A 20,781-nucleotide genomic window follows, 5' to 3' on the forward strand; every position below is an offset into this window, starting at 1 on the left:
AATGGATCCTCTCAATTGTTGAAAAAAGGGGAGTAGATCCTCTCAATTGTTGAAAAAAATTGAGGGAGTAAAGTGTGATCTATAACCCTTCAATACACACTCTATGTTTTCTTTTGGTTCTATTTATATAAAGTGTGATCTATAACTCTTTAATACACTCTCTCTCATGTTTTCTTTTGATTTCATTTATAACAATTAATAATGAGAGATCACATTTTACTTCCTCAATTTTTACAAAAAATTGAGAGGGTCTATTTCCATATGACCTTATATTTATATAAACAAAATCCTTTGATTATAAGGCATAACTAAGCTGCAATTTGTTAAGCACTTTATGAGATTTGAAAATCGGGTTTTTTTAACGGGAAAATAATTTCTGATGTCATTGTTTGACTGACTCGAACATAAACAAATTATAACCCAAATAACTAAGGAGGTCCAAATTTTATTTAGAAACCAGGCTATAACCATGGACGGGCATTAGGTACTTCAGCTAAAAGGAAATTTCTTAGACTATTGTTTACTTCTGTTTTCTTTGGTCCAAAATGGAGAAATTTAACCCTTTCAATCTGCTGCAGTGTTGAAAGTTGAAACTAATTTTAGCACGAAATAATTTTATGCTATGACCTCTGACCCTTCAGTTGTAACTAATTACATGGATTATAAATAATTAGTTAATTACTATCTACATCAACTAATCAATCTCTAGTGCAAGCTTCTAGGTACTAACAAAAAAGAAACCTGCATAGTGAGACAATTATTGGTGGCTAACAAGTACTAATAATTAGCTTGTTTCATTAAACACAGTGAGTGATACCAAGAAATGTGAAGGAAACATCAATGCTATTCGCTGAATTGCCACAATGTTTCGTAACTATTGCCCTAGCTTGGCCTTCTTGTCATTAGTGTTCGTTCTCTACTATTTAGGAAAATAAAATTTCAAAACTGTAATAATAAGAAGCAATATTTGTGATCAATCAAGCAACTAAATAATCTGAAAACTGAGGTAGTTGAAAGAATGAAGAGTGAAAGTTTTCCTAGTGATTTTCCAGTTTACTAGTATCAAATAACATAAATTGCAACAAACTATTAACAGTCTCAACTTATTACTAACACATATATATCTCTTTTATGAGTTTATATCTCTTTTATGAGTTTATATCTATCAAGTTTGGCATAAACTTCAAGCAATTAAATTTTCATTGCACTGTTAAAAAAAGAGTCAAATATATAAATGGGTATAACTAAGTAGCCTGGTAGGTAAAGTTGTTCAAAGTCTCCACTACTCGTTTTCCTTGGACAGAGCACTGAAAAAAGAAAAAAGTGAAGGAAACACCCTCTTAGAATAAAATTAGAATAGAATATCATATGCCATTGGACGTGGAACAATGTGTGCTGGAAGTTGGTGAAGTCAAGCTCTTATATTAAAAAAAAATCATCAGTGGCATCATTTGTCCAACAAGTGGGACATTTTCATGAATAATTTTAGTTCGCTTGCTTCTAATACCAATAATCTTAAAGTCAATATGTTTCTGCTTCAAAAGTACATATCAGAGTAGGACAATATACTTCACTAGATACCTCCATTTCCTTTCATTTGCTCGATTTCTTATATTCTTATCAATTGACCTGGAGAAACATGGCTGCCGAACTTGTGGGTGGAGCTGTTCTGTCTTCTATTCTTAATGTTGTTTTTGACAGGATGTCCTCACCAGAAGTTGCCAACTGGATCAAAGGGAAGAAGCTTACCCAGAAGCTGCTTGAAAGGTTGAAGACTACTCTTTATGCTGTTCAAGCCTTTCTCATTGATGCTGAGCAGAAGCAGATCAAGGAGAGAGCTGTCAAGGACTGGCTCGATACTCTCAAAGATGCTATGTATGTTGCTGATGACTTGTTGGATGAAGTCTTCACCAAAGCTGCCACTCAGAAGGATCCAGGTACCTTCTTCTCTCGTTATCTCAATTTGCAAGATAGGGAGATAGCAAACTGCATGGAGGAAATTATTGATAAGATAGAATCTATTGTGAAACAAAAAGACACTCTTGGTCTTAGAGAGATTCCTAAGGAGAACATGTCATGGAGGATTACAACATCTCTAGTTGAAAGATCCAATATATATGGCAGGGAAAAAGACAAGGAGGTCATAGTGAAATTGTTGTTGGACGACGCTGATACTACTGATGGTGATATACCTGTGATTCCCATTGTGGGCATGGGAGGAATAGGAAAGACTACTTTGGCCCAATTGGTTTACCATGATGACGAAGTGAAGAAGAATTTTGATTTTCAAGCTTGGGTCTGTGTGTCCGAAGAGTTTGATGTTATCAAGGTCACCAAGACTATAATTGAAACAATAACTTCACGATCTTGTAAGTTGACAGATTTGAATTTACTTCAACATGATTTAAAGGAAAAGCTGGCAAGACGAAAATTCTTTGTTGTCTTGGATGATTCATGGAATGAAGATTATGACGCTTGGAATAGCCTTCTAAAACCTTTTCAGAATGGAGTTAAGGGAAGTAAAATTCTCATAACTACTAGAAGTAAAAAGGTGGCTTCTGTAGTGCAAACTGTTCCACCTCATGAACTAAGTTTATTGTCTCATGAAGATTGTTGGTTAGTGTTTTCAAAGCATGCACGTCTTTCCACTGACTCTATGCAGAATACAACTTTAGGAAAGGTTGGCAGAAATATTGTAAAGAAGTGTAATGGATTGCCATTGGCAGCTCAAGCCCTTGGAAGCTTATTGCGTGGGAATTCTGATGTCAAGTACTGGAATCATATATTGAAGAGTGAGATATGGGAATTCTCTGATGACAGGATAAAAGTTGTACCGGCATTAAGAATTAGCTACTATTATCTTCCTTCATGCTTGAAAGAGTGCTTTGTTTATTGTTCCTTGTATCCCAAAGACCATGAATTCGACAAAGATGAATTGATTTTGTTATGGATGGCAGAAAATTTTTTACAACCAGTAGGAAAAAAAAGTATGGAAGAAGTTGGCGATGAATATTTTGATGAATTAGTTGCGAGATCATTTTTCCAGCCTCATAGTACTCGGGAAAAGATATTTGTGATGCATGATCTGGTGCATGATTTGGCAATGATCTTTGGTGGAGACTTCTATTTTAGAGCTGAGGAGGTTGAGAATACTGTTGAAGTTGATATTAAAACTCGTCATTTGTCACATAATGCTAAAGGCAATTACCCAATGTCAAAACTTCTGGGAGTTTGTGACAAAGTAAAACATACAAGGACATTTCTTGAAGTTAATTTGGATTGGGGGATTCCATTCAACATGGAAAACGCACCATGCATTTTACTCTCACAATTGAAGTACTTGAGAGTTTTGTCTTTTAAATGCTTCCCTCTTGACTCACTTCCTGATTCAATAGGTGAGTTGATTCATTTGCGTTACTTGGATCTATCCAAGACCTACGTTGTGACATTGCCTGAGTCACTGGGTAACCTGTACAATTTGCAGACTTTGAAGCTGAATGGATGTTCAAATCTGAAAATTCTTCCAGCTGGAATGCAAAATCTTGTCAATTTGCGTCACCTTGATATTACAGGGACTTGTTTGCATGAGATGCCGAAAGGCATGAGCAAATTGAAAGGTTTGCAGTTTTTAAGCGACTACATTGTTGGGAAGCATGAAGAGAACAAGATCAAAGAACTGGGAGCACTTGCAAATCTACACCAATCACTTTCCATTACCAAATTGGAGAATGTGGTCAACAGCAATGAAGCTTCGGAGGCAAGAATGTGTGATAAGGATGGCATTAACTCTTTGAGCTTGTGGTGGTCAGTAGATAAAGATGAGAACACAGTAGATTCCCAAATTGAAAGAGATATACTTGACAAGTTACGACCTCACAGTAATTTGAAAGAACTACAAATCAGGGGTTACAGGGGTACAACGCTTCCAGATTGGTTGGGGCATTCTTCCTACCACAACATCACCAAGGTACTTATGGGCGGTTTCCTTTCGGGTGGTTTCAGAAATTGTTGTATGCTTCCTTCACTTGGAGAGTTGCCCTCTTTGAAGCACCTAAAAATTAAAGGCTTTGAAAGGCTTGGGATTGTTGGTGCTGAATTTTACCAAAACCATGATTCTTGTGTGGAGACACCATTTCCAATGCTTGAAACACTCTGGTTTGAATCAATGCCTTGCTGGAAGGAGTGGCGTTCATTAGAGTTCAATGCATTTCCCAGACTTAGGAAGCTTACCATATGGGGGTGTCCCATGTTGACAGGAGATTTGCCCAATCATCTACCATCTTTGAAATATCTTGATATTCGGAATTGCGAGCAGCTGAGTTCTTGCCTTCCAAGAGCTCCTGCTATTACCAAATTGTGTCTACTTCATAGCAATAATGTGAGAATTCTAGAGCTACCTCCTTTATTGCATGAACTATTAATCAAAGGAAAGAATCTAGTGGAGGCCGTCGTGCCGGCCATAAAGAACACCCAACTAAGTTGCCTCACATCTTTATCCATCTCAGATTGTTCCTCCCATATATTGTTTCCATTGAGTAGTATTCCTGCATCAGTGAAAAAGTTGAGGATATCAAGTTGTAGAAACTTAGAATTCCAAATTGAAGGCCAACACGACTCGCTGCATATACTTGAAATAAGTAACAGCTGTGATTCGGTTACATCCTTCTCGTTGTTGGATTCCTTTCCTAATCTCGTGTGTGCTGACATTACGGACTGTGAAAAGATGGAGTCTGTTGTGGTGTCATGCTCTCTTTCATGTCTCCGTTCATTATATATATATACAACTGTGCCAGATTGAAATCCATTTCCACGCTGTGGACAGCAGCACCTCAGCTAGAGAATCTCACAATAATGGGCTGTCCAGAAATCGATTTGTTTGCTATAAGGGATCCACACTGTAGCTTGAGATCTCTTCGCATCGGCTACTTCGAGAAGCTAGTGAGCAGTGCAGCATTGATGAATTTGCAATTTCACGGGCTTACTCATCTTACCATTGAAGGTGAATGCGAAAGTGTGAGTGTGAAGTCTCTCCCAAAGGAAGGTTGGTTGCCTGCATGCCTTGAGTCTCTGATACTGAATAGCATTAAAAGTGTGGAGACTTTGGAATGCAAGGGACTAGTCCACCTCAACTCCCTCCGAAATTTAACCATTATTGAATGTCCCAAGCTGGAGAATATTGAGGGAGAAAAGCTACCTGCTTCTCTAATTCGACTCATCATCAAAGAAAGCCATTTGCTTGGTAAGAGGTGTGAGATGAAGGACCTACAAGTTTGGCCTAAAATTTCCCACATCCGCGGCATTCAAGTTAATGGAAGATGGATTTGGTAGATGGTAACACAAGATTTTGCACAAATATTTACACACCGCATATAAAGTGAGTCAGTAGTTTTCATTCTTTATCTGCTTTACAGTATTCTTGTTGTTCATTCTTATTAATGTCTTATATCATTCCTTACACAGCTAACACTTCATACCTTCTCCTGAATGACTTCTCTCCTCATTCTCAACTCTAGCACAGGACAGCATACAGCTGCATGAAGAATATTCAATTATTCGAATATGCAGAGTGGTCCAAAATCTTAAAGAGGTAATCATTTGAATCTGTCTAAAGTTGCTGATTTTTATTAATATTTATTTATTTCTATGCATAAAGTTTCATTCTCTTGCAATTGAAGACAGTTGTTTCTTCTTCAACTTTAGCTGCTAGGCAGGTATTGATGTTTACAAAGATATCTCTACTTCAATATTGTCAAAAACTTCAGCTACCATCTCCTGAGGAGTTACCTTATTTGTATAAACTACCCGGCTCTTCGACATGATTTGTTCCACATGTTTAGACAAAGCAAGATGTTTACAAGTTTTGACAATATTATTACTTCAGCAAGGTATATTCCAAACCTTATATGCTGATTACCATGAAAATTCACTTAAAGTAGTTAAGGTGTGTTTCGTAGTATTCATTTGGAATGTGGAAATATTGAAGTTTATGTATAATCTTCTTCAGAAGATGTTTTGCCTTGGGTCATATTCTATGACATATTTGCAGGACTAAAGGTTTTGAATTACAATGGCTGTTAATTTATCTTAGCTTCTGAACTATCAAAGTTTGTATGATCTGGGTTGCTATTACTGCTGTGTTTCAGCAACTTTAATATGTTTCCTGTTCAATTGAATGCTGTTTTCGTAGTTGTTGGATTAGATTTCAATCGAAAATTTAAGAACCTTGCATGTCTCAGTGTGTGATTTGCATTTCTTCAAATCCTTGCCTACCATAGTCAATAAGGATGCGGCTTTTTCTAGATAGCTGGCATTTAAAACGGTTGAATATGTGTGTGCAAATTTTTTAGTCATTACTGCTGCAATATCCACAACCTTGTCCTCCCTCCCTAACCTTAAGTTTTAATGTTGATTTTGTTTGAGCAGGATGGATACTGGCATAAAGCATGCTAACATTGTCAAGGTTAGAGTCAAGTTTCTGGATGATCAGAACCGCCACATCATGAGGAATGTGAAGGGACCAGTGAGAGAAGGTGACATTCTCACCCTACTCGAGTCCGAGAGAGAAGCAAGAAGGTTGGGCTAGACTGAAATTTTGGAGATAGAGATTGAAATTTTAGTTTTAGTATTTGGTTACCAAATACAATACTAAGTCTCAGTACCCAATCTCAGTCTCAATACCCCTTACCAAACGCCACCTAAATAAGTTGTGGATTTTAGTTCCTCTAGTTTCAATTTTAATAGTAGTTAGCAGATGGCATAGGTTAATGCTACTTTTGTTGTCCTAGATCTATACCGTGCTCTTAATATAGTGCATTCGCTGCTCTAATATTGAGCTGTGCTTATCTTGATATAAACGAAATCCTTTGATCACAAGGCATTACTAAGCTGCAATTTGTTGAGCACTTTAGGTGGGATTTGAAAATCGGGTTTTTTTTTAAGAGAAAAAAATTTCTGATTTCACTGTTTTACTCGAACATAAACTAATTGAAACCCAAAGAATAAGTGAGGTTAATTTTATATGGAAACCAGGCTAGAACCACGGATGGGCATTAGCCATTAGGTACTTGAGACAAAAAGGAAAAAATCTTAGACTATTGGGTTTATATGTTAGAGCAAAATTTTTCTATTTCTTTGGTCCGAAATGAAGAAATTTTATCCTTTTATCGCATGCTGGAGTGTTAAAAGTTGAAACTAATTTTAGCACAAAATAGTTTTATGCTTAAACTTACCATCATTTTAATAGTTCAAACTACAACTATTAAAATAAGGCAATGTTTATGGTTTTTAAGAATAAAAAGCCATATATTATAAGAGATTGGATCTTTTCAATTTTTTTTCCTCATTTGAAAGGTTAAAGTACGGTCTTTTATCATATATTTTATAAATAAAATAAAAAAAAATATTGATAGATTAAATATTACACTTTACACGGTCAACTGAAAAAAAAATTGAAACGACACATTTTCATATAGTGGCTCAGTTTCTATTTACTTGCGGCATATTTACTATTTTGTTATACTTCACTTGATGAAGATTTAGTGTAGAAGGAGCTGAGAGATTGAAGCCTGAAGGGCAAGAATTTAACTCATGATGAGAAGTACACACTTCTATGGTGTCTAAATTGCTTAATTTTTTTTTTAAATAAAAAATAAAATATTTAAGATAAAAAATAAATTATATAAAATTTATTAAATATTATTCATTTACTCTTTTTAGTAACTTAAGTACAAAATGATAAACACCATAGTATTCACCTTAACAAAATAACTAGTATCTAATTACATGGATTACAAATAATTACTATCTTTATCAACTAATCAATCTCTGGTGCAAGCATCTAGCAATTAAAAATTTTTTTCTAGTGATTAAAAAATACATATAAATTTTAATGCCAAATTACTAGTATAAAACAACAAATTAAAACAAACTATTAACCGTCTCAACTTATTACTATCACATATATTTTTGGAAACATTTTAAGTACACTGGAGAATACCGGTGCTTCAATTGTTTTAACTGTTAATTTCAATTAATATATATTATATATATTTTTTATAATTCAGATTAACGATTAAAACAACTAAAATACCGATATATTATATATATTTTTTATAATTCAGATCAACTATTAAAACAACTGAAATACCAATACTCTCGGTACACTTGAAATGTTTCCTATATCTTTTATCCTACATCAAGTTTAGCATAAACCACAAGCAATTAAACTTGCATTGTACTGCTTAAAAAAGGTCAGAGATAAATCAATGGGTACACATGGTGGGGTCAACTTGTTCAAATTTCCACCACTCGTTTTTCCTTGGACAGAGTACTGAAAAATATCTTAGAAAAAATATTAGAATATCATATGTTTTTCGATCTAGAACATTGCCTCTTGGGGGTAGGTGAAGCCGAGCTCTAATATTAAAAAATCATCAGTGGCATCATTTGTCAAACAAGTACTTGCCCAAAGCTACATCCATATTTCCATACTCCTGTTTGAGAATAACCTAGTTTACTGCAAAATACTTCCTTTTCCCTTTCTTAGTTTCCTCTTATCTTATCACTTGATCTTGTGAAGCACTTGTGGGTGGAGCAGTTCTATCTTCCATTCTGAATGTTGTTTTTGATGCTGAGCAAAAGCAGATCAAGGAGAGAGCTGTGAAGGACTGGCTCGATAGTCTCAAAGATGCTATGTATGTTGCTGATGACTTGTTGGATGAAGTCTTCACCAAAGCTGCCACTCAGAAGGATCCAGGTACCTTCTTCTCTCGTTATCTCAGTTTGCAAGATAGGGAGATAGCAAACAGGGTGGAGGAAATCACTGATAGGATAGAGTCTATTGTGAAGCAAAAAGACACTCTTGGTCTCAGAGAAATTCCTAAGGAGAACATGTCATGGAGGATTAAAACATCTCTAGTTGATAGATCTAATGTATATGGCAGGGAAGATGACAAGGCGGCCATAGTGAACTTGTTGTTGGATGATGATGATGACACTGGTGATGCTGATATATCTGTGATTTCCATTGTGGGCATAGGTGGAATAGGAAAGACTACTTTAGCCCAATTGGTTTACCACCATGATAAAGTGAAGGAGAATTTTGATTTTAGAGGTTGGGTTTGTGTGTCAGAAGGGTTTGATGTCATGAAGGTCACCAAGAATATACTTGATGCAATAACAAGGAGTCCTTGTAACTTGAAAATTTTGAATTTACTCCTACAAGATTTACAGGAAAAGTTGTCAGGGCAAAGATTCTTTATCGTCTTGGATGATGTATGGAACGAGGATTATTACGATTTGAATAGGCTTCTAAAACCTTTTCAACATGAGGTTAAGGGAAGTAAAATTCTCATAACTACTAGAAGTAAAAAGGTGGCTTCTGTGGTGCAAACTGTTTCACCTCATGAACTAAATTTATTGTCTGATGAAGATTGTTGGTTAGTGTTTTCAAAACATGCATTTCTTTTCACCGACTCTGTTCAGACTCCAACTTTGGAAAAGGTCGGTAGAAAGATTGTAAAGAAGTGTAACGGATTATCTTTGGCAGCTCAATCTCTTGGAGGTTTATTGCGTGGAAATTCTAATGTCAAAGATTGGAATCATATATTGAAGAGTGAGATATGGAAATTCTTTAATGATAGGATAAATATTGTACCTGCATTAAGAATTAGTTATTACTATCTTTCTCCATGTTTGAAAGAGTGTTTTGTTTATTGTTCGTTCACTTCTTTGTATTCCAAGGACCATGAATTTGACAAAGACTTGTTTGTTGGGAAGCGTGAAGAGAACAAGATTACAGAATTGGGAGCACTTGCAAATCTACACAAATCAAGGATGTTCGATAAGAATGGCATTAACTCTTTAAAGTTGAAGTGGTCATCAGATAAAGATGAAAATATAGCTTATTCCCAAATTGAAAGAGATATACTAGACAAGTTTCAACCTCAGTAATTTGAAAGAACTAGAAATCAGTGGTTACAGGGTACAAGATTTCCTGATTGGTTGGGACATTCTTCCTACCACAACATCACCACACTAACTCTGCAAGTTCAATGCATTTCCTCGCCTTAGGGAGCTTATCATAAGGAACTGTCCCATGTTGAGAGGAGACTTGCCTAATCATCTACCATCTTTGCAATTACTTAAGATTATCAAATGCAGTAATCTGAGTTCCTGTCTTCCAAGAGTTCTTACTATGACCTCTTTACACATAGTTGGTGGTAATAAAGTGAGAATTGGGGAGCTACCTCCTTTACTGCGTCAACTATCAATTAAAGGAAAGCATCAAGTAGAGTTCGTGGTGGAGGCCATTGCGAACATGCAACTGACTTGATGATATCGAATTGCAGAAAATTAGAATTCCAAATTGAAGGCCAACATCACTCCCTGCGGATACTTACAATAGGAGTGTTGAATCATTCAAAGATGCAGAGTGGAACCAACAGCATAACTTCTGCTGCCACACTTGCTACATGAAGAATGTTTAATCATTCAAATATGCAGAGTGGTCCAAAATCTTCAGGAGGTAATCATTTGAATATGTCTAAAGTTGTTGCTTTTTATCTATATATATTTACTTCTATGCATAAATTTTTATTCTCTTGCTATTCAAGACAGTTGTTTCTTCTTCAATTTTGGACAGCTAAACTGAGTTTATATGAATTGATGTCCTTCTTTTGTTATATTTTGTTTGTTTTCAGGACAAAGAGATCGATACAAGTATAATCACAAACTACCTGGTTCTTCAACATGATTTGTTCCACATGTTTAGACAAAGCAAGATGTTTATGAGTTTTGACAATGTTATTACTTCAGCGAGTTATATTCCAAACTTATTTTATGAAAATGGAGCAAAGTAGCTTATAAATACTATGGTAGGATCATATTTATAATACTGTCCTGTGAAAATTCATTATTAGTTCATTATGGTTCTTGCTCTTTGGCGATTCTTCCCTTCTTGTTTGTATAGGGACATTGCATTGCAAATAATGGACACTCACTCTCATGGAGAATAATACTCTCATCATCACTGTGATTGCTTGCTTGCTTCCTTCCTTTCTTCCAAAGAAACAATTTAAGAAGCCTATTTTCAAGGCATTGAAGTTTCCAATTGAACAATGATGTAATTTGGAACTTTTGTTGACTGAGTTCTGTAGTTGAATGCAATCTATCTATTCATTATGTAAAATTGAGTTGGACATGAACCGTAAGAAATAAGTGGTCTGAGAGTGTAAAATGCTATTGTAGAGATAACATGAATAAATTTTGGTCTTTGGAGTATTGTTTCTTTCAGTATGATTCTTGTGTGCAATTGCAATCATGCTCTTTATTTTCAATTTTGCAATTTGCACTAAAACGAGTAAGGCTTTATCTAATGATAAACTCAGATATATTTGGTCTCTTTTTTTTTTTTTTTTGTGTGGCTATATTTGGTATCTGTTTGAAAGCCTTAATCGTTCTCTGAAAAAATTAATCCTTTTATAAAATAAATTATTTATTATCATTTTAATATTTTACTTTAATTTCCATAAATTAAATACTTGACAAACTAGATTCTTATGTAGTAAACACAGTAAGTTAATTTCTAACCGTACTTACATAAAAGTATTTTATTGTATCCATACATGTGTAAAAGGTTTAATTACTCTATTGAATATTGATTCCTATAGTTTTGCAAAATTTTAATTAGGTCTCTGTACTTTTTCTCCTTTTAATTAAGTCTTTGCACTAAAATTTTTTTTAATTAGGTCTTTACACTTTTTTTCTTTTTTATTTGGATCTTTGTATCAAATTTTTTTTAGTTGGATCCTTATAAAATTAAGCCAATGATTGTCAGGAAGAACCTAATTGAAAAAAAAAGTTAGTGCAGAGAGACTCAATTAAAGAAAAAAAAAATATAGGGATCTAATTGAAAATTAAATCTATGTAATTAAATCTATGTAAAATAATCAATAGAATAATTAAATCTATGTAAAATTTTACTTCTTAATTTCTATGCCTACAATGTTAATTTCTATGATAATCTATAGCCATAAGACTCATTTTTATTTTTTTCAAGCTAAAAATTTTTACACTTTTTTTTTAAAAGAAAAATCAATTGAAAAAAAAAAAGGTTTCCTACAAGCTGGTTGAGCTAATTAACCATGAGTCCATAAGATGATGCTTTTTTTTTTTTTTTACTTGTTTCCTTCTGTTTTTGGTTATCCTTCCTTTCCCCTTTTGTTTTGGTCATGGTCTGGGTTTATTTTATTTAACCAACCTTACAATAATTCAAGAAGACTGGGCCAGTCAACATGGTCTACAATTCTAATTACGGTTCATTTCCAAGCAAAGCCTCTTAGCTTAGGGCTCCTTTGACTGATCCCAAAAATCAGGGTGCTTTCTAAAGTCCAATAAAAAAAACCACAAAAAACAGAAAAGAAATTAGGGTTCCTTTCTGATCAAGGTATAAATAACGAAATTCCAAAACCGGCCCCAAGTAGGGTTTTCGCTTCACGAAGTGTGTTCGACTAATCCCTTATACTCCACAGCATAGAACCCTAAGCGGCACAACACACTTTCTGCTTCAACAAGTTCGTCTCCGTCTTCTTCTTTCTTCGATCCGTATCTCTTTTCTCTTTCAATCTTTACACTTAGCTAACTATCTATTCTGTGTTCAATTCTCGTTTGCAGGAATGGCTGACGTAGTCCAAGAGGTTGGCGTTGTTCCAGATCCTACTCAGATCGATGTCAAGCTTTTCAACCGCTGGAGCTTCGATGACGTTCAGGTACTTCTTCTCTCCCCTTCTTCCTTTAGTTAAGAAAGAAAAACGCCAATTGTTTTTCTCACTCTGCGAATTGATGTTTCGTGAGCTAAAATAACAACGAGTTTTACTTGTTGTTTTCTGTTATTTCGTATTTGAATGTTTAGCTTTAAGTTCAGCGTAGTTTGTTTTATGGAGCAATCTGTTTCAACTATTAATGAAATAAAAGAAGTTTTAATATAATGCATTTCATTTTTTCTATTAAGATGAAGCTAATTGTGAGTTAAATTAACTAAACCGTGGACCGAAACTGTTAGATCACTAGTTTGTAGCTCAATTGGTAGTAAAAGTGGCTATTGATCCGTGCTTTAACTTGGTTTATCAATTAGAATATTGACAATATATTTTTATATTCGAAGTCAATCTCGAATGTGAATGTGTTATTGGTTATATTGAAATTCTTCGTTGGTTTCTGTTGTTAGGTTACTGATATTTCTCTGGCTGATTATATTGGAGTGGTCCCATCCAAGCATGCAACCTATGTTCCTCACACTGCTGGTAGGTACTCAGTCAAGAGGTTCAGGAAAGCCCAGTGCCCAATTGTTGAGAGGCTTACCAACTCTCTCATGATGCACGGGAGGAACAACGGAAAGAAACTAATGGCTGTGAGGATTATCAAGCATGCTATGGAAATTATTCATTTGCTCACTGACCAGAATCCAATTCAGGTTATCGTTGATGCAGTTATCAACAGGTATGTAGGTGCTGGTGCATGGAATAGGTTTTTCTATTATTGTTTACATGTTTGTGGGTTTAAATGGATGCATAGTTAAAAATGATAATATACATAAACGTCAATTCTGATATTGAGAAACTTCATGTTGTCCTTGTATTATGTTGGACTTTGGAGAATAGAATGATGAATATGTGTTTCCCTATTGGTTTGATTGCCTGAATGATGGCATTTTGTATTAGCTCTATCTGACTATTCTCCTTGTCTACACCCTGCGGTATTGTTTCTTATTGGGAATTGTCAATCAAATGTATCCAATCTTATAAAGCAATTAGTAATTACTTGATGAGGTACTGAATAAAGTCACATTTGCACTGTAAAGAATAGAAATATATGTGCACCATATAAATATATAATAGCCACTATCTGTGCATTAAAATGTAATGAAAAGGAAATATGACTTCCTTGCTTAGCCATCTAGTTTGTATATTTATGTAATATATTGATTTGGTTATCTCGGTCTCAACGTGTCTTAATTTATTTGTAGGAAGTGGTTTACTATAAAAAGCTTGAGAATGAAGTGATGATTAGTTATTTCCCTATTGGTTTGATTGCCTGGATGATGGCATCTATGTATTAGCTCTATCTGATCATTCTTCTTTTTAATCTAAATTTGAGTTTGTTGTCTTGTGATGTTATCTACATAATTCAGTATTTTGCAATATGCATTTTACTCTTGTAAGTGGTTGTAGGTCGAAAATGTTAGTACTGATTTTCTGTCATACACCAAATTTCCGATTTATCTAATTGCATATATTTCAATAGTGGTCCCCGTGAGGATGCAACTCGAATTGGTTCTGCTGGAGTTGTGAGGCGACAGGCTGTGGACATTTCACCGCTTCGTCGTGTTAATCAGGCCATCTATCTTCTAACAACAGGCGCTCGGGAAGCTGCTTTTAGAAATATCAAGACAATTGCTGAATGTTTGGCAGATGAGCTCATTAACGCAGCAAAAGGTTCATCCAACAGGTATACATGGCTTTGAACATTTTCTCCAATTTATATTGCTGTGGGTTTTGGCCTTTGCTGAGAATTATTTGCTCCATTTCAGCTATGCTATCAAGAAAAAGGATGAAATCGAGAGAGTTGCTAAGGCAAATCGTTAAACAGCTAGGGGAAGCAGTCTTGGTGACCAGAGATTTTGTTATTATGTATTTTATTTCACCATAGCTAAGTTAAAGATGTTGTGGTACTTTTGCTGGCTTATAGTATACTTAGCTGTTCGCTTGGCTGGTTCATATGTTATGAAAGATTTTGTTGCTTGGACGTAAATTTGTCATCCAAAACCGTGAGTTTTTTAGCGATTAGGTTTATAATCACTATGTTGATTTCAACGATTCTGTTGAGTTGTTTTCGTCCACAAATGGTTGGTTTGCCACAATTTAAAAGTGATCCATAATCATCACATAATTGGCTGAATCCAGAATTAGAGATATTAACAAATGGGATAAATAATTCTCTGTTTTTATTTATTGGTTTACATAAAACAATCTATTTACGGGATGTGGTACTGAATTAAAGATTTGAAATTTTACTAAAATGGAACGTTAAATGCTATGTATGAACTATCAAATATTACAAGGAATATTAATCATTTTTGGTTTACTACGTAGTTGGATGTACTTAACTACTAGTTGTGTGGAAGTAATAATGTTAAGTCCGGAATCTAATGAATACTAAGAATGTTTTTAGATTTATTTTCCAAAATCATTCGCCACTTCCTTGTGAAGTTACATCGAATTACAACTTTGCCACTGAGACGTGAGACCAAATGCTGTTGCTCACAGCTCACTTCGCAGTATTCACAAACTCACAATATTCTACTACTCTTCCAAGCGCTCACTCCGCAACTCCATTGCTGAAGAACAAAACTTGCATCTTGCAACTCGTCTTCGTTACTCTCTCTCTGAATTCCGAATAAGAAATGGTACTACTCACCCGTCTGAGATCCGCTTTACGTCTTCTTCCTCGTTCTTCCGCGACCTACGCAACCTCTGCCGCTTCTACCTCCAACCTCTCACCGGCGAAGAGGAATCAAAGCGCCAACGTTTATGTCCCGCCGGATTTGTACCGTCGGATCTTCATTGTTACCGATCCAACTCTCCCGGTTGTTACGATTCTCGAGCAGTGGATTCAGGATGGCCGAACTCTTAGCTACGATAAACTGCTATTCGTTATCAAGCAACTTAGGTCACGCAAAAGATATAAAAACGCCCTCGAGGTATTATCATCATTATCATTAATTACTAATTAGTCGTTATTTAATTCATAAAAATATTATTTATTCGAACTTTAGGTTGAATCATGATCTAGCTGCACAATGCGATTCAAATGTTAAAGATACTATGTTTTTCTGGGTTGATTTTTGGGATCTTTGTGGAAATGAACCGTCTTTGCAGGTATCATTTTGGATGTCTGAGAAAGGATACTCTGAACCTAGTTCTGCAGATTTTAGTTTAAAACTCGACTTGATTGCGAAGGTTAAGGGAATAGAAGAAGCTGAATCCTATTTTGATAGCATTCCGAACTACTTAAGAACTACAGATTGTTACAGCACTCTTCTTAATTGCTATGCTCAAGTTAAAGATGTGGATAAAGCTAAAAGGATCATGCTGCAGATGAGACATTTGGGTTTCGCAAGGTCTACTTTAGCAAGAAATTCTTTGCTTAACCTCTACTATCAAACACAAAACTATGACAAAGTGGAAAATTTGTTGCTTGAAATGAAAGAAGAGGGTATTAAATTCGATAGATTTACATTTTCCACCTTGATTAATACATATGCAGCCAAATCTAATATAGAGGGAATAGACAAACTTCTTGCACAGTTAGAAGATGATCCATCGTATTCCGGAAGTGTAGATTGGGGTGTTTATGCTGTGGCTGCCAATTGTTATCGCAAACTCGGGTTTCATGATAAAGCTTTTAACGCTTTAAAGAAATCAGAGGAGTGCGTGGATTACACAATATGGAAAAAGGCCTTTCCTCATCTTATAACTCAATATGCAACAATAGGGAAGAAAGAAGAGGTGATGAGGTTGTGGAATATTTACAAGATGGATGGGAAGCTACTCAAAACAGACTATTCAGCTGTAATAAGTTCATTTCTTAAGTTGGATGACATTGAACTTGCTAAGATTATCTTTGAGGAGTGGGAATCTAGAAACCAGTATTTCAGAAATTTCTTTATGCCGAACAAGATGATAGCAGCTTACAGCAGAAAGGGCAAAATGGAGGAAGCTGAAGCCATTGTTAATAGGACAATCTCGAAGGGAGGAAAGCCAAATGAATGGACTTGGTCAGGGCTCTTGCTTGGATATATTTCACATAGAAATTTTCCGATGGCTGTTCGATGTATGAAAGAGGCAGTTTCTATCTGTGAAGTGGGGCGTAAGTGGAGGCCATTACCGGAATCCTTAGCTGCCATTTTTCAGTACTTGAAATTTAATGGAGATATGGAGGAGGCAGAGGATTTGATAAGGTTACTCAGTAGCAAGAATGTTATCTCCCTTGATGTTCATAACAAGCTGATGAGTTGGATTAAGGATGTGGAATCAGATGTGCCTGCAATTGATGTGCTGGGAGGCTATTCACATAAACAAACAGGTGAAATTTCAGAGCCAGAGGAAGATAGGAACAACCCTGACTTCTGCCTTAGCCATCAATAGAATGTTAAGGGATGACTATCAATTAGGCAAATCATGAATTAGGGTTTACTTTTGGTGTACACATCTTTTCAACAATGAAGTTTAGGACCAATTAGTGTAGGTGAATGGTTCACCAAAAAGACTGATTCTGAGTTGGTATGTCTTATATATCACTCTCTTAAATTTTCTAAGATGCTTCATTTCAAAATTGATAGAAAAATAAAAGGATGGGAAATCAGGATTAAGTAATAACTTGTGGTTGAGGAAGTTCGGGTTTGAAATATTTGATGATTGATTCATGGTAATAGTTTAGTCACCCAAATAGGATACAATATGTTAATAGTTTACCAAAAAAAAAGGGAATATTTTTAAGTAATTTTTTATGTAAACATATTTTTTTATTTTAACAATTATGTTTAAATATAATATTTTATTTTATTTATTAAGTTAAAAATATTTTTTAAAATAAAAAATAAACTTTTAAAAAAATGTAAGTTATATTTTAGAAAAAAAATATTTTGTTTTTTTTTTATATTTTTATTTTTACTATTAAAAATTTACTAAACACACCAAAATTTTTTTAACAATTTAAAATCTTTCAAACAGCATATAATTAGTCTTGTTATATCGCCAAATTTTTAAATTAATTTTAATATAAAAGTTGGAATGGTGTAATACGGTAATACCTCTATAATATAACAGTGTAATATGCTGCTATTATACTAAAATTTACCTGAATTAAAAAACTCGACCAATGATTTATGTAGTTTGAACCACTTAAAAAAGTTGTTACTAACAATTCCTATAAGGCTGAATATTTGAGAGGATTGAGAGAGATTTATTGAAAAAGAACGACTTCGATTGAGAGAAAGGAGAATATTGCTTTAATCAATGGCCACGATATGTCCAACGATGATCAACGACATGGAGGCTTAGGAGAATCGTGACTAACAATTTTTATTGAAGTCGTCCGTGTAGCGTGTCATTGTACATTTGTATGGTTCATACCTCCCCATTCATTTACCTCTTCGGATGGACAACTTCATAGTTGCCTTCAAATTCTTTTTTACTTTCACTTTATAATCTTTTTAATTGATATTCAGGTTGGGTCAGGTTCGTCAACAGTATAAGACAACCGTTTGAACTCTACATACAATATAATGACAGACATTTGTGATTGAGTTTGACCGTATATTAAGAACATCTCTTTTATAAACTTGCATTATCATTGATGCACATTGTTTGAAATTGAATGAACTCACTAAATATTAATATAGGACGCCTGTATTAAAATTTTTGTCATTCTCTTTAGTTTGAGAATCTATACTTCGAAAAATAATACTTTTAAAACTCATCGAATAATATCATAAGAGAAACGAAAAAAATACAAGAATTGTCACACATAAATATTACATCTTTAGTTGCATCTGATAAAATTTGACCATCATAATAGACTTTTAAATTAACGACAAAACTAACTTTCGCTAAGCACATAAGAAAAAAATATAAATGAAAAAATTGCTTGTGGCGAAGAAGAATAATTATAAAAGGAAAAGTCTAGGAGGCCAGCAATTTGATTGAATTTTGGCCAGCATGTAACTAGTAGAGAAATGTGAGTCATCGGATGAAATCTCACACCAATCTTACACCATTAGATTATCATTGATGGCTATTTGATGGCTACCAATAACAAAAGTTGCTGGCCCCTTAGCATTACTCTATATAAAATTAAACGGGAGAGGAGTGGCATGTAAAGAGAAGAATGTTATATATAGATAATTTTTTTTTTTAAAATCGTTAGCCACAAGTGTTATTTTTAAATATTTTAAAATTTCTTCAGTAAAAAATCGTCAATAACAAAATTACTTTTCAAAGATTCTTTCCTGTAAAAAACGTTAGTCAAGTTTTTTTAGAGATAATTTTATCTTTTAGAATTCGTCAACAATAATTTCATTTTGGCTTTCTGTCCTACTTCAAATTGATATTCATGATTTCTACTTACACTAACTATCTCTCATATTAAAGTATTACACAAAAGTATGATAATATTAAACTAAACTACACCTCATTTTTGCAGGAATTTTTTTTAATAAATAATTTAATTATTTTATTTATGGATATATATTATTTGTAACTTATTTACCAATTTGTATTCTTTTACTTATCCCGTTTATACTATAAATGAATTAAAGTTGTGAAGTCATGTACCGCCTTGTACGTATCACGTTTATACACGTGTTGTGATACGTGGTTTATCTCGTTTACACTGTAAACGAGATAAGACTTACGTGCCTATATAAGCAAGTCGTGTACAGCGTCTGAAATGTCCTTTTCATTCTTTCTTTTGCTTCATTTCTCCCTCTTTCGGACTTTTTTTTTAATATTCTTGAGATACTCGAACATTATGGCGCACGCAGATGCACGAGATGATGACATCAACCACTTGAATGTGACATGGCATATCGCGGGAATAATTGACTTTTAGGTTAGTATTGTTTTTCTCTTTTAAACAATGTTTAATTACTCTGTTGGTCCCTATAGTTTCGCGAAATTTTTAATTATAGGTCCCTATACTTTTTTTTCTTTTTAATTGAGTCCTTGCACCAATTTTTTTTAATTGGGCCCCTACACTTTTTTTTCCCTTTAATTTAGGTCCTTGCACCAATTTTTTTTTTAGTTGGATCTTTATAAAATTAAGTCAATTACTACTAAGAGGGACCTAATTGAAAAAAAAATTAGTGCAGAGACCTAATTAAAAGAAAAAAAAAGTATATGTACCTAATTGAAAATGTTGCGAAACTATAGGGACTAACAGAATAATTAAACCTTTAAACAAATAAGCATATAGTTATAATTAGGGTACTTTTATAGATTTAGTATTATTATACATTATTAGAATAGATTATGTTTTGATAACATGAAATAAGTTTATTGTCATATTAGCTTTTGTTAAGTATTGAAATATATTATTAGTAAGTTGTTCTAGTGAGTATTAGTTGTAATGTTATTAAATAAAACTTTTAAAATGTGTGATTTAGGAAATTAAGTTTTCAAAAGAAATTAATTAATTTTGAAGAATAATAAAATTTTGAAGAATAATAAATTATGAAATGTGAAATAAATATTTATTATATTTTTTTATTTTAAATTTAAATTTTTATTTTAAATATGATAAATAATTTATTTTATTGAATATTTATTGTGTAACATCCCGTATTTTTGAAAATCTAAATATGAATAAATTCTGTTGTTATCTTATTAAGTTTAAACTTTATATTCTAGAAATTATTCTATTAGAAATAATTGAATAGATTACGAAATAATTTCATTTTAAATCGATCAAGGTTCTTATGTAATTTTATTATAATTGAATATTTTGCAAAATTTTAATAATTAAAAAAAATTGTACAATTTAATTTAAATAATTTCTATTATAAATAAATTATGACTTATTATTAATTAGAACTCTTTATTTTATAAACTAATCTATTAAGAGTAATTAAATTAGTTTTATGAATATTTAAAGTCAAGTTAATTAATATTCTTGTGTAACTTTTTATAATTGGTTATTTTATAATTTGAAATTAAAATTCAGTAA

General features: G+C 33.6%; 4 protein-coding genes, 2 non-coding genes and 1 pseudogene across 7 annotated transcripts; all 7 read left to right on the plus strand.

Annotated features, from left to right (window-relative positions):
- The first annotated feature begins 72 nt into the window (after positions 1-72).
- Positions 73-5,587, plus strand: LOC148575442 (putative disease resistance RPP13-like protein 1; annotated as a pseudogene). Its single transcript, XR_015904984.1, has 2 exons — positions 73-5,374; positions 5,461-5,587. The product of XR_015904984.1 is annotated as a putative disease resistance RPP13-like protein 1 (transcript).
- Positions 5,588-5,753: 166 nt separating this feature from the next.
- On the plus strand, positions 5,754-6,859 carry LOC148575443 (small ribosomal subunit protein eS28-like). Its single transcript, XM_088504149.1, has 2 exons — positions 5,754-5,885; positions 6,424-6,859. Exons 1-2 carry the CDS (start codon positions 5,830-5,832, stop codon positions 6,581-6,583), a joined length of 216 nt encoding a protein of 71 aa, XP_088360275.1. The 5' UTR covers positions 5,754-5,829; the 3' UTR covers positions 6,584-6,859.
- A 1,535-nt stretch (positions 6,860-8,394) lies between these two features.
- On the plus strand, positions 8,395-11,188 carry LOC107627961 (putative disease resistance RPP13-like protein 1). Its single transcript, XM_016330769.3, has 2 exons — positions 8,395-10,525; positions 10,701-11,188. Exon 1 carries the CDS (start codon positions 8,692-8,694, stop codon positions 9,949-9,951), a length of 1,260 nt encoding a protein of 419 aa, XP_016186255.3. The 5' UTR covers positions 8,395-8,691; the 3' UTR covers positions 9,952-10,525; positions 10,701-11,188.
- A 1,275-nt stretch (positions 11,189-12,463) lies between these two features.
- Positions 12,464-14,808, plus strand: LOC107626205 (small ribosomal subunit protein uS7). Its single transcript, XM_016329028.3, has 5 exons — positions 12,464-12,572; positions 12,673-12,767; positions 13,226-13,497; positions 14,302-14,505; positions 14,588-14,808. Exons 2-5 carry the CDS (start codon positions 12,675-12,677, stop codon positions 14,640-14,642), a joined length of 624 nt encoding a protein of 207 aa, XP_016184514.1. The 5' UTR covers positions 12,464-12,572; positions 12,673-12,674; the 3' UTR covers positions 14,643-14,808.
- On the plus strand, positions 13,653-13,734 carry LOC148575444 (small nucleolar RNA Z102/R77). The gene has a single exon (XR_015906509.1). It is a non-coding gene; the product is annotated as a small nucleolar RNA Z102/R77 (small nucleolar RNA).
- On the plus strand, positions 14,050-14,132 carry LOC148575445 (small nucleolar RNA Z102/R77). The gene has a single exon (XR_015906508.1). It is a non-coding gene; the product is annotated as a small nucleolar RNA Z102/R77 (small nucleolar RNA).
- Positions 14,809-15,197: 389 nt separating the features above from the next.
- Positions 15,198-17,594, plus strand: LOC107626206 (pentatricopeptide repeat-containing protein At2g20710, mitochondrial-like). The gene is made up of 2 exons (XM_016329029.3): positions 15,198-15,757; positions 15,936-17,594. The coding sequence occupies exons 1-2, from the start codon at positions 15,461-15,463 to the stop codon at positions 17,202-17,204; spliced, it is 1,566 nt and encodes a 521-aa protein (XP_016184515.1). The 5' UTR covers positions 15,198-15,460; the 3' UTR covers positions 17,205-17,594.
- Positions 17,595-20,781: the final 3,187 nt, after the last annotated feature.

This window comes from Arachis ipaensis, chromosome B2 (assembly GCF_059453495.1).
Source record: "Arachis ipaensis isolate K30076 ecotype BB chromosome B2, ASM5945349v1, whole genome shotgun sequence".
Classification (NCBI taxonomy): domain Eukaryota; kingdom Viridiplantae; phylum Streptophyta; class Magnoliopsida; order Fabales; family Fabaceae; genus Arachis; species Arachis ipaensis.

Bases quoted from the DNA above. Each gene is read 5' to 3' on its own strand.
- LOC148575443 (XM_088504149.1), top strand. From the start codon at position 5,830: ATGTTTAGACAAAGCAAGATGTTTACAAGTTTTGACAATATTATTACT. The intron at 5,886-6,423 runs GTATATTCCAAA...TTGTTTGAGCAG, and splicing joins AATATTATTACTTCAGCAAG to GATGGATACTGGCATAAAGC.
- LOC107626205 (XM_016329028.3), top strand. From the start codon at position 12,675: ATGGCTGACGTAGTCCAAGAGGTTGGCGTTGTTCCAGATCCTACTCAG. The intron at 12,768-13,225 runs GTACTTCTTCTC...TTCTGTTGTTAG, and splicing joins GGAGCTTCGATGACGTTCAG to GTTACTGATATTTCTCTGGC. The intron at 13,498-14,301 runs GTATGTAGGTGC...ATATTTCAATAG, and splicing joins GTTGATGCAGTTATCAACAG to TGGTCCCCGTGAGGATGCAA.
- LOC107627961 (XM_016330769.3), top strand. From the start codon at position 8,692: ATGTATGTTGCTGATGACTTGTTGGATGAAGTCTTCACCAAAGCTGCC.
- LOC107626206 (XM_016329029.3), top strand. From the start codon at position 15,461: ATGGTACTACTCACCCGTCTGAGATCCGCTTTACGTCTTCTTCCTCGT. The intron at 15,758-15,935 runs GTATTATCATCA...CCGTCTTTGCAG, and splicing joins GATATAAAAACGCCCTCGAG to GTATCATTTTGGATGTCTGA.